The sequence below is a fragment of the Parus major genome, chromosome Z (assembly GCF_001522545.3).
Source record: "Parus major isolate Abel chromosome Z, Parus_major1.1, whole genome shotgun sequence".
NCBI classification, from domain to species: domain Eukaryota; kingdom Metazoa; phylum Chordata; class Aves; order Passeriformes; family Paridae; genus Parus; species Parus major.
Genome location: NC_031799.1, coordinates 10,339,386 through 10,352,056, shown reverse-complemented (window position 1 = coordinate 10,352,056; position 12,671 = coordinate 10,339,386). Strand labels below are relative to the sequence as shown.

The window sequence follows — 12,671 nt, the reverse complement described above, 5'->3', positions numbered from 1 at the left end:
ACCTTCTACTGCTACAGGCTGGCTAAAGACCCATTACTCTAATGGTGTGATGTGAGAGCACCATCTTTACATCAAAACACCCACACTGTGCACTGTGTAACTTTACTCCTGAACATCAAAACTTCTCAAGATGCTCCATTTTCAAACCTAAGCACCTTAATCCAACACAGCTGCCCCAAGACCCCATGCAAATCTGGAGATGACAAACAATACATCACGTCTTTCAAAAGGCCACAAAAAACTTAGGATGAAGAATGAAACACTGTGCTCTTCACAGATCATGAAGATTTCTTACAAATTCCACACGATACTTGGAAAAGTCAATTAAACACATCTGTTTCACAGATTTATTACTAGCAACACAAAAGCCAGGAATGAGTAGTAGTAGGAACAGAAGGACAAGAATAGGACTAGACTACAACAGTTCCACTACTCCAAGGAAGTATTGCTTGTTACATGTGTCAAAGTTTGGTTTTCCACCAATACTTCCACAACAAGCAAGGTTATGTGCAGCCTAATGTCTCTCTAAATGCTGACCTGGAGATTCTCCTGAGAACCTCTACATCTATGTCTTCCTTCCCCACTCAAGTCTCATATCCACTCCTCATGTCACACTAGAACTGGTAAACCACAGCTGCCCTAATGGCTCAGCTGGTTCCTGTATTCTTGCTGACAAAGGAACCCTGCCACAGACTGGGGAGAATTACATTAAGTGCTCAAACACCACACTGATAAGAACGGTATTAGGCTTAGACAGAAATATTATCGGGTAGCAAAGTCCTTATGAGGCTTAATCCTAAACCAGGAATAAAGCTCCAGTCTGGGCACCAGCACAATCTAACAGAAGTTCTGCAGACCCCACAGATGTGTATGATTCAGCTATGGGGAACAAGGTAGTAAAATACTGTTAATTTGCATAATAGATAATGGCTCTACAAATAGAAACAGCCTACTCCATACTGTACTCAGCTGTTGCCTTTGTGCTTTCTTCTCTGTAATTCATTAACCTACAAGCTTATCAAGGTGGGAGTGAAGAACTTGTTTCCAGCATGAAAACCAGCAATCAAAAGGAGCAGAAATACTTACGTCACTCTTCCTGAACTTTGCTTTTAAGCTCTTCATGCTGATGACATTCAACCTTCCAAACCTTTGAGGAGCTTTTTATTCTTCTTCAATATCTAAACAAAAAATAAAGAAAGTAAGATTCCAACTTGATACCATTCAGTTCATTGGCAGGCAAGCTCACGATTCAATTTGCATACCTTTTTCACTCTGAGGATTTAGCCTTCAATCTTTAAAACAGATTAACAGCCACCAAAGGAAAACTTTCTAACTCTTTCTCTAAACTTAGAAGTAAGCCTAAATCTGACCACTGAACAACAGAGCAAACATTTACCAAAAACTAACCTGTGTATCATGTTATACTAACTACATCTCCACATATTTAGGTTGCCAACACGTTCATACATGAGCAGATTCCTCTGACCACTGCCTATTTTAGTATTATCACCAGGACAGTCATTTGTAAAGTGGCAAAATCATAATTAAGCATTCATTAAAACTTCACCATCCCATCACCACAGGTCTGCACTGGGTAGCAGAAGTACTTTATTCTGTGCACATTATTCTATGTACAAGTCTAACCACAGACCAAACTCTAAACTGTACTTCAAGCATGCAGGACACATAACAAGGAGAGCTCAAAATGACACAGCAGACAGAATAGCCTGAGCTAGACAGGGGTTATTGCTGGAAGAATTGTTTTGGATTCTTCCTCATAAGAAACTGTATGTGGGTTTCTAAGAACCTTAGCTGCTTGTAACTTGACAGTGCACTATCACAGTCATGTTCCCCCTTCCTCCCTTTCACATGAAGGAAAGCAGCAGTTGAACCAACATATAAAACTAACCTAACAGACAAGCTGCAAACTCTCACAGAGGAAAGTGAGTGTCTAGAGCAGTTTCCTACAGAAAGTTTCAATGATACCCCATGTTGCCAATCCAACATAATGGTGAACAGCACATTAAAGGAGCACAGCAATGTGCTTTTTCCTAGAGCACAGCAGAAAATTTTAATGAGAGAGCAACATCTGGATTGGCAAATGCACCTAGGTAAAAATGCTCCACATTTTTAGTTTTACAGTATGCTTACTGAAATAGCTAGTTGCTTTCATCTACAAGTTTTAGCTGCTATACAAATTCTTTCTGAAGGAACAGTTTAAAGTTAAGGATGTTCAGCTGTATAAACTTCCTCTCTCCACCCTAGAAAAAACGTAGAAAAAATTTTACAAGTCTAGTCAGATAAATAAATAACTGAAATAGGGATTGAAGCATAAATTCAAATAGGTCATGCAGGGTCACTATGTTCCACATAACTCTTCGGAAACAGAAGATTACAAAGTGAGATTCAGTTGTTTAATAAAATAATAAAAATTACATCTCACTATTAAAAGCAAGTTGCTGTGTTCTACATGATGACTCCACTATGACTTTTAAAAATCCAACTACACAGCACATTGTTAATAGAATATATACGTATATGAATGCTTCTGCAAAATACAACCCTAACTACCATTCAGGAATAGCAATCAGTGCTAAGTAAACATGATATTTAGTTCAAACCCATATTTATCTGACAGCCATTTAATACAAACTCAAGTACATTTCTTAAAAAAAAAGCAAAAAACCCAAACAAAAAAATCCCATACACTGTAAGCACACAAACACATTTCCCACAGGCTGCACCTCTCCAGTAGGCAGCAGTAGGTAATCTGGATAGTGTAATTCTGTAAGTTGTTAAAAAAATCATTAAACTGAATTAAATTACCCTAAGTCTAATTAAGCAGTAATTTTCAAGCCATGCCAGATCCCTAACTGCATTCAGGTATATGAACAAGTGGTTTCATTCAAAATTCTTGTGTTTTATCGCAAGGAGAATGGGTTTGTCACATTTTGTCTAATTCCTTAGCAGGAAAAAAGAAAAAAGGAAAATAGTTTTTGCAGAACCTTTTCACTCCCTGACCTAGCTGAAAATTTCTTAGCTTTTTCCTAGGTGGAATGGAGTACTTGTAAAATAGTAAAAAAAAAAACCTAAAAAAACCACAACAAAACAACTGAACAATCAAAAAGAAGGAATTATTTCAGATTGCTCTGAGAGAAGCATGTCACTTGATGTCTGCTACACCTATCCAAACATTTGAGAACGTGTTTAAATTGCACAACAGCTGTCATTACCTGCACTGGAAAGGAGCCCGAACCTCAGCAAGACCCCAATAATCTCCAAAATTATCCTCTAGTAACATCAAGGATGATGAAAACTGCAAATGCCAGACACGACAAATACCATTACTCACCTGGCTTTCTTTACACACCAGCTAAAAAAACCCAAATCAAACCAAACAAAACAACCCCCAAACTTTTATGAAAAAAATAATATAAAGAAACTTTAAAGATGTGAAACATTATACAATATCCCACAAAACCCAAAACTTAGCAGGACTTTGTGTATTATAACTTAAATATATTTTGACATAAAAAACTTAAATGTGTAATTGTACCAGTTAATGAAGTATAAATAAATCCTGTGCACAGGGAATTGAAAACAAGAAATCTTTCCTCACATGCAGATTGCCAAAGAATTGTCTGCTGTAGGCTGTCTTTCCCCTTCCCACTCCCTCAGCATTTTTGGCTCCTATGGACAAAAGATTTATCATAGCTCCCAAGGAAGACAAAGTGCTCAACTACAAGGCTGTGAGGGAGATGAAAACTCCTTGTAGGTACACAGAGCAGCTGCAAAGCCGGACCCTCTTCTCTGAGGAACCTGTAGGAGAGTCTAATTAACAAGTTTTGCAAGCACTCCCAATACATTACTCTCCCTCTTGTGAGAAAGGAAGAAGCACACTTTATACACTGAATGAGAAACTCACATTCTCAGCTTAATTAAAAAGGCATGCTCAAGGACACCAGAACAGCATTCCCAAGCTTAGTGTGTTTTTTCACATCTGTATTTTTTCCATATGAGGTAGTTAAACACAAACATTAAGATTACTGTTTGTGCATCATAATGCTCATAATCCTTCAAATGCAGAGATAAAAATGCATGAAGTGGGGAGGGCTGCCTTTTGCTGTCACTGTTTAACAGAGGAATTCCCCTCTCAAAGGGTGTAATTATTGGAACTGATGCAAAAAGAGGTCAGCATCCTGATTCAGCAGTGCTTTATGATAACTGTTCATTTGCCAGAGGGGGGATAAAGGAAGCGCCATTAAAATTACTCTCCTGTTTTACAAGATAGGAAGTGACTACTAGAAATTCACCAGGGAGCACCAAGACACTTCCAAACAATATTTCTGCAATGAATCACAGGTATTAACAAAAAGCAATCTCTATTAATAGAGATTAAACGGCATTTCTCCGTTTTTAGAACAAATGTGGTAATAAATATTGAGCATTGTCATTTTATAGCTGCAGCAAGTTAGCAGATAAGTGCTTAACTCCAGGGATTCTCAACAGCTAATGCTGATCACGTGTTTTTAACCATTAGCTCCAAAATTAAATATCTATCCTTTATCTCATCTTCCTTTAGCTTAATGTCAAGAAACAGCCCTGAGGAATACAAGCCACAAAAAACATCTTTAGGTAGGTGGTAAACCTATCTAACTAAAACAAGAAACATTGAAGTGGTGGCAATCTTTGGCCTCAATAATTTCATTGCAACTCTGTTTTAATACACAATACAATCTTTAGGTTTAAATGTAGGAAACAGATTAAGATAATCTTCCCCAGTGATTTATAGTGAGATTTGTGCAAACCACAGTAAACAATAATACAGACATTTTTTTCCCTTTCATTAAATTGCATTAAAATCAGAGCAAGGCCTTTCAAACAATGTTACAATTAACTCCTTTAAGGGGACAAAATCCAGTGATGCAACAAGGAAAAGACTTTGTTTCCCTGAGCAAAACTGAAAGTTTACAGTAAAACTGTATACTATGAACAGTGTTCATGCTAATGAGTAATTCCTCACTGATAAGTGCTGAATTCAATTAAGGTGCCAAAATTTTATCTTACACCTCTTTCAGAACACCCTGAGAAGCTTCCATCTCATGCAGAGCTCTTTCGCAGCAAAGCATGACTAATGTTTCAATTAATTTCCCCTTTCCTTCCCAAAACCACTTCAAAAACCTTTTTTAACCTTGAAAGGTTACAGAAAAGATTTACAGACTCTAGGCAAGATCTGGCAACACACGTGGAGATGTGGGGGAAATGGAAAAGGGTCTGGAGTGTGGAAGAGTACTCCTGCTGCTGCTATACCCTTATACCCTCCTTTGTGTGACTACACATACTCTCATGGGGAAAATAAGGGGCCCCAGAAGCATCTTCCCCCAAAGCACACCATCATTTACTCATGGATGATCACTTTCTAAACCACAAGCCCAGCTCTGACCCAGAAGCACAGCCTAGCAGCAGCCAGCACAAAGCAGCCAGAGGCGTCAACTCCGATGCATCCCTTCTGCTGATCACCTTCAGTATCCAACTTCATAAATGCTTCACATCCCTGAGCTTCCCCGACCTACCCTCCAACACGAACATGTGCTCCAGCCCAGGCTGCTCTTTAACACTGCCAAAGTCACAGTACTGCCTGGAGGCATTAGCCATTGCTCAGCTTCTTTGGCTGCTCCCACATAAACGCAGCAAGCCCTCTATCCTAAAAAGAAATCCACCCAACACTCCACCTCCCCTGACTACTTCCTATTTCCATCCAGCTAAACATATTCTTCCATTTCTCAGGCCAAATCAGAGAAGCATGTATGATGAGACCAAAAGCTACAGGAACATTTCCCCACTCTTTATCAGCACAACTCAGTTTTTCCATCTTGAGTAACCCACCCTCCCATCATAGGAAAAGTCAAATGGAACAGAATTTTATAAACTCAGTGTTACCTATAAAGACAAATAATTCTTGGCTTGGTTAATCTACTATTACTTACTAATGAAAACACACTGAAAAATGCACAGAGAAGCCCAAGCACTACACAAGAGTGGGAGTGATTTATATACAGTTAATCCCACTTTAAACAGAATCAGACATCAGAGATAGCAAGGGCCTTGGGTAACCTAGTGCATTCCCTCTATCTGCTCACAAATCACTGGCAAGGATGTGCTGAACTGTACAAATTTAAGCATCTGAGCCCAGAAGTTAGAGCGCCATAGATATTGCAACACTAACAATAATACAGCTATTGCTCCTCTCTCGAGGACACTTTGTATCAACTCTACCCTTCATTTGATATTCAGAACTTGCAAACGTTGAATTTTCTTTCCATGCATTCAGCTAAAGCCATACCAGCCACTGAGGATGCCGTACAGCCAGAATAAATCAAGGCACGATGGTATATCTGGGGATACATGCAGTTTGTTTAAACAATGTATTCAAATGCACTACTAGACAGCCAGAAGACAGCACCAACAACGATCAGAAGCAGGCTACAGAAAAATAAAAATGTGACATTTCCCTAATTTGTTTACTTGGCATATTAGACATATCTGGGCAAAACTCTAACTCAAATTATGTCGAGGTAAATTTGTTGTTCACTCCCTACATTTTACATGATTTTATTCCAGTCCCACTCTTGTTCTTTTGTCTGGAGGTGTCTATCAACACACACCCAGGCACAACAAAAGAGACAAGACTTGTTGCATGAACTGGGGCATACTGATGCTCTTTCTCTGCCTTCAGTTTTCCTGTCTCCAAAACAAATGCACACACACACCCCCTTGCATGGCCCTTCATTAGTTTGATCATACATAAGATATGCTGCAGTCCTGAAGACTTTTCTACATTTAATATTCAGTTCAACTCGATTATGCTGGAAATAAAGCATCTAGCTACAATTAGCAATAGAGAAAAATGCCTTAGAGTCCCACTTCTGAAATGTCAGTTCTTAAATGAGAAATCCACATGGATAACAACAGCTAGTACTTGTTTACACTTCCTTCCTAGCATTCTGTTATCAACCATTCAATTTGGTGTTCAGAATGAAACATCGAACATGACAAACTGTACAGTTGCAATGTTAAATCTATGAAGAGATATATCCATGACTTTATGGATTAATATTCTGAAACAGCCTAAGGTAAAGCAGTCACCTAATCGGGGTGGAATTAGAAAGACAGGAACATCAAAGCAATTTACTTAAGACACTTGACAAGCCCCACTCCCACAAATACCTTGGAAGGGTATCCTACTGGAAACTACTTTAATCTAGAAATACCTTCAGAGACTGTGCTGATAACACAGCTCCCCTACTCAGCTACCAACCTCTTGGGTAAATAGCTAATGAAAACTGAACATCTTAACATTATCCAAAACTTGAGAGTTTCGTGTGCCTCCAACTTTCCATAAAAAGCACTAAAAATTCAGGTATTTTCTTTTCTGGAAGACTCCTGATGCTATAGACTAGCAAGACATAAGCAAAATTAACACCCACATTTGGTAAATTATATTTGTGGAATGGTATCTATGCTGCCATTCAATGAGATCTGAACAGGCTAGAGATCTGAGCAGAGAAAAGTTAACAGAGGCAAGAGTGGGGTGCTGCAGCTCAGGGACCAGCAGAGGTTAGGGGTTAGTCTGCTGAAATCCAGCTCTGTCCCGAAGGTCCTGGAGTTAAAAAGCAGTATGTCCTTGTGGCCAAGAAGTCCAATGGCATCTCAGAGTGCTTTGGGAATAGTGCGGACAGCACGCTGAAGGAGGTTCTTCTGCTCTGCTGAGGCCGTATCTGGAGTGCTGTGTCCAATTCCTGGCTCCCTAGTTCAAGAAACACTAGGAACTTCTGGAGGGGGTCCAGTGGAGGAACACAGATGCTTAGGGAACTGGAGCACCTCTTTCACGAGGATAGGCTAAGAAAGCTCAGTTTGTTTGGCTTGGAGAAGAGACGACTGAGAGGGGTTCTTATCAATGTTTACAAATATCTTAAAGATATGTGTCAGGAGGATGGGGTCAGATACTCTCCAGGCATGCCCAGTGACAGGACAAGGGGCAACAAGCATAAACTGAAACATGGGAAATTACATCTGAATATGAGGAGGAACTTTACTTTGAGGGTGACAGCACTGGAACAGGCTGCCCAGAGAGGTTGTGGAATTTCCTTTTCTGGAAATATTCAAAACCTTTCTGATCATGATCTTGTGCAACCTGCTCTAGCTGGACCTGCTTTGGCAGAGGGGTTGGACTAGATGATCTCCAGAGGTTCCTTTAAACCTCAGCCATTCTGTAATTCTGTGATCTTAATTATAATCAAGTGTCTTTTTTTCTGATTTTAATCAGGTTTTTGAAGTTTATATTCAATAGCAGCAGCACTAAGTGCTGTATAAATACCAGGGAAGAAGATACAGTGTTTAAGACACTTCTCCCAGCCTTCATAGACTTATGAATTTTCACATATCCCTTAGAGTTAATATGCTGGTGTCTCAAGCAAGTAGCTATAACCAAGGTTCTCAGAAAGTACTCAAATGTCAAAACTCTGCAGAGATATTTCAAAGTGTTCCAAAGTGCCTTTGGGAAGTCTGACATCTGCAAGAACTAACAGCAGCTCCCTGCCTCTCAAAAGTTATGAGAAAAGAAATAGAACATCATCAGCTACTGAAGTTACAGTCACAGGCAGACCAGCATACAAATTCTTTTCACGTTGTAATGACTGAACAAATTTGGCTTTCACTCTCCTCTACCCATTCCCGCAACAGATTCATGTGGGAGGGGGAAAAAAAAAGAAAGGCGCATCTTGTTTTACAGTATTTTCAGTACTGGCAATGGCTTTCAGGCAGAAAATCAAAAGAAGACTTTGACAGCTTTAGAAAATGTACGTAAGTTACTACAGCATTCATCTAAAATGCAAGTTCTGCCTGCAGAGGAAGGACTTGTCAAGACCTAAATCTTCCCAGGAAAATGCAATAACCATAAGGCTCTCCCTAAGAGATGACCATCTCACGCTCAGCACACAGATCACAACATCACCTCTGGGTGTTACTGGCCATCTTGTTCAGGACCTCAACATGAGGGAAGGGTGCATTCTTCCACTCCTGTGCGCTTCCACTCCTGTAGCCCTTGGCAAGTACCTGGACTGTCAGCTAGTCCAAAGTGCTAGTGAGAGCTGCAGTTGCTCCCACAGTTCAGCAGACTGGAATGTCTCTGGCAGCTGGGCAGTGCCAAGCTCTGCTCTAAAATATTACCAGAATTATACCTGTTAGCATTACTTCCCATGAACCACAAGAGCCCATGATCAGATGACTCTAAATATAAGGAGCAACCAGGACTCACAACTCTGAAAGCAAAATCCAAGCTCAAATACAGAGCTATTACCTGCATGCATCCACAGGCACTTAGACAGCAGCTCCAAAAAATGCTGACAACTGGGCAGGCTTCTCAGACATTCAAAGGTACAAACACAGCAGGAGCCAGCAGCTCAAATCTATAACCCCAGAAGATGTTATGGATTGCTGTGCTTCTACCTTGGAATTTTTAGTGCTCTACTATGTCTGCTGTTAAGTAAAGCACTAATATTTGATTTTATTTGTTCTAATTTCCCTTGGGTTTTTGTTTCTTTTTCTCTATATTTATTTCAAGCACTATCCCTGTGGAAAAAGAACTAGACCACAATAAGCTCCCAAAAGAAATGTGATTAGGGTATTGTTATAGGAGGACTTAGAAATTACCAACATCTTACACAAGAACTAGCTTTCATGTTTCTCTAATCACTGCTTCTCCCTCAAAAAAGGCATGAAGTCATCACAGCAGGAGAGAAGGAAAACTGAACACACAGATGAAAAAAAAAAAAAAGAAAGAGATGAAGCAAGCAAGTGATGAAATGTTTACATCACTTCATGAGGCGAGCAGCCTCCCATCTAGTCTCTTCTTCACTTGATGTTATCCATCTATCTCTTGGTCCACGGAAATAGAGGGAAGCATGTAGCCTTTTATTACTTTGCTAGCTGATGCACTCTTGGAAGGGGAAAAGAACAGCAGAGGGCCAATAGTTTTAGAGACTGGAAGAATGGGTGTCTGCTACTGCTCAGTGACTTATTGGCACTGAGCTTGGCTTCAAATCAAGGGAACCCTGAGCTCGTATGATGTGTTGTTCAACTCAAAACGCTCTTTCACTCTGTTCATATGTCTGTTACGCAATTCTTCTATTAGTAAATAAAATCTCATTGACAGCTTTCCATGAGTGTCCCAAGACAAGAGCCAAACAGGTCATTGACAGATATTCACTAAATTCAGTCACTCCTAGTTAATCCTGGACACCAGAAAACCTTTCTAACACAAAGTATATGTAATTTTTGGCACTCAAGATAGACATATAGATAGATATAGATAGATATTTTTATTATTATTATTATTATATTATATTTTATTATATTATTATATTATTGCTTTTAATGGCACAGCTAATCTGCAACCTGCTAGGATAGAGAAGAAAAGAAAACCAAAAAAAGAGACTACAGCTTCTACAAAAGTAGCAGTAGACTGGAAGTGTTTTATATCAGTGCTGTAGTAAGCACATTCATACTCATTATAGAAGCAAACGGGAGAATTCGTTAGAGATTCTGCAAGGCTGTTAAAGCATACTCTTTTCACAAGGAGAAAGTTAAGAATGTCACAAGTGGCAACAGCAGACTGCAGAAAGCTTGAGCTGCCAAACGCAGTGCAAGAGGAAAATAAATCTTTTGCATGCCCTGTGAGAAGTTAGAAGCACAGGTTCCCGATTAAACTCTATGCTATTCCTAAAGCAGACTACTTTTTTCTTTTTTTTTTCTTCATTTTACAGCGATAGAAAACCTGGATCTGTTAAACCTGCGCTGCCATAGGAAGGCGCAGCCCCCTGCGCGCCCGCGGGGTACGGGGATCCGCGACCGGCAGCGAGGCGGGGGGACCGGCGGGGCATTTAATCGGGGATCCGCGGCCCGGCAGCGACCCTGCCCTCCACCGGCTCCCACCAAACACCGGGGGAGAGCACCGGGACACCCGGGGCTACCCTTCTGGTCGGAGGGTCTCTGAGGGTCCCCCCCGGGGGAGGATTTACTCCCATCAGGGCGCCCCGGGACCGGCAGCGCCGCTGCCGGGGCTCAGCCGGACCTGCGCTACCAGGGACCCCCGAGCCCGGTGCGGCTCGGCTCGGGGCCGAGGGACCCGCAGAGACCCCTCTGAGGGCGGGCAGGGTGCGGGGCAGGGAACCGGCGGTGCCATCCCTCACCCCCGCGGGCGGCTGTCACTGCCCGCCACGCATCTCGAGAGGAAAACAAAACAAAACAAAGCAATCAAAACACTAACTACATAGTAAACGAAAATAAACAGGCATACGGCAGCGACTCACGGGCTGCGTTCCCCCGCTGCTCCCCGCTCCCCCACACCAGGCAAACGGGGCGCTCCGGCAGCGTCCGGCGGAGAGAAGGGAGAAGTTCCCTCCTGTTGCGCCCCTCAGAGGTTTCCCCGCTCGGGCTCCCCCGAGGAAGCGCCCGGAGCCCCCCTCGCCGGGGGGCGGCGGCGGGAGCAGGTGGGCGCCGCACACAAAGCCCCATTCACAGCGCCCGCCGCCGAGCGCGCACCGACCCGCGCCCGCCGCCCGCGCCGCGCCCTCACCTCATGGAGCGCCCGTGTCCCGCTACGCCGGCGCGGCTGTGCCGGGAGCCGCTCAGGCAGCGATCGGCGGCGCTGCCGAAGGGCGGAGCGGCGGCGCCGAGCGCCCCGGGACACTCGGGGGCGGGAGCGGCGGGCGCGGCGCGGTGGCCACGTGACGGCGGGGGCTGCGGCCCAGAGCGGCTCGGCCCGCCCCCGGCGGGGGCTGCGGCCCAGAGCGGCTCGGCCCGCCCCGGTTGGGGGCGAGGAGGGGAGGGGAGCGTGTTGGTGCGGGAGGCGGGAAGGAGACCACCCTGCCGGCTCTGGGGCGGGCGTGTGTCTCTGGAGGCGTGTGGGGAGCCAGGGAATCACTGAGCGTGCCGAGTTGGAAGGGCCCCACAAGGATCATCGGAGTCCGACTCGTGGTCCTGCGCAGGACACCTGAAGAGTCACAGCATGGGCCTGGGAGCATTGTCCAGGCACTTCTTGAGCTTTGTCAGGCTTGGAGCTGTGACCACTGCCCTGGGCAGCCTGTTCCCCTGCCCAGCCACCCTCTGGTTGCCTGTGGTTGCCAAACCAATCCTAGTACCTTTTCCTGATATCCAGACTAAACCTTCCCTAACACAACATCGGGCCCTTCCCTCAGACCCTGACACTGGTCACCCCAGAGAAGAGATCAGGGTCTGCACCTCCTCTTCTCTTCCTGAGGAAGTTGTAACTGCAGTAAGGTCGCCCCTCAGTCTCCCCCAGGCTGAAGGTGGCTGCCAGGTCTCTGCCATCTCTGGGTGCTTTGGGATCTCCTAAGGATAAAGCTGGGGACGGGGGAAGGGGCCAAACCTATCTCAAGTCCTTAAACACAAGGACTTCAGTGCATGAGGGAAGTCCTGCATCTTGGTTCTCCCCAAAGCTTCCCTGTATGTCAAATGCCCCATCGTCAGATCTCTAGGTAGAAAGGATTGTTAGAGAAGAAAGAGAAATGGGCTACTTCTTGTTCAGAATCCATATTATTGACTGGTGTAGTGTTTGACTACATAGGAGCTTAGAGGTCAGAGAATCACAA

The 12,671-nt window shown here is 43.4% G+C and overlaps 1 protein-coding gene across 4 annotated transcripts in view; it reads right to left on the bottom strand.

Moving 5' to 3' along the window:
• Positions 1–11,742, bottom strand: part of RAI14 (retinoic acid induced 14) — an 88,141-nt gene extending 76,399 nt beyond the window's left edge. For 3 of the 4 annotated variants that reach the window (XM_015615082.2, XM_015615084.1, XM_019005330.2), the window contains exons 1-2: positions 11,636–11,742; positions 1,087–1,178 (exon numbers count right to left, since the gene is read on the bottom strand). In XM_015615082.2, the coding sequence (XP_015470568.1) occupies positions 1,087–1,122 (36 nt within the window). In that variant the 5' untranslated portion in view covers positions 1,123–1,178; positions 11,636–11,742. Of the gene's footprint in view, positions 1–1,086; positions 1,179–3,233; positions 3,252–11,635 lie in introns of those variants that run through there. The other variant, XM_015615083.3, reaches the window with a different exon arrangement.
• Between the last annotated feature and the right edge of the window lie 929 nt (positions 11,743–12,671).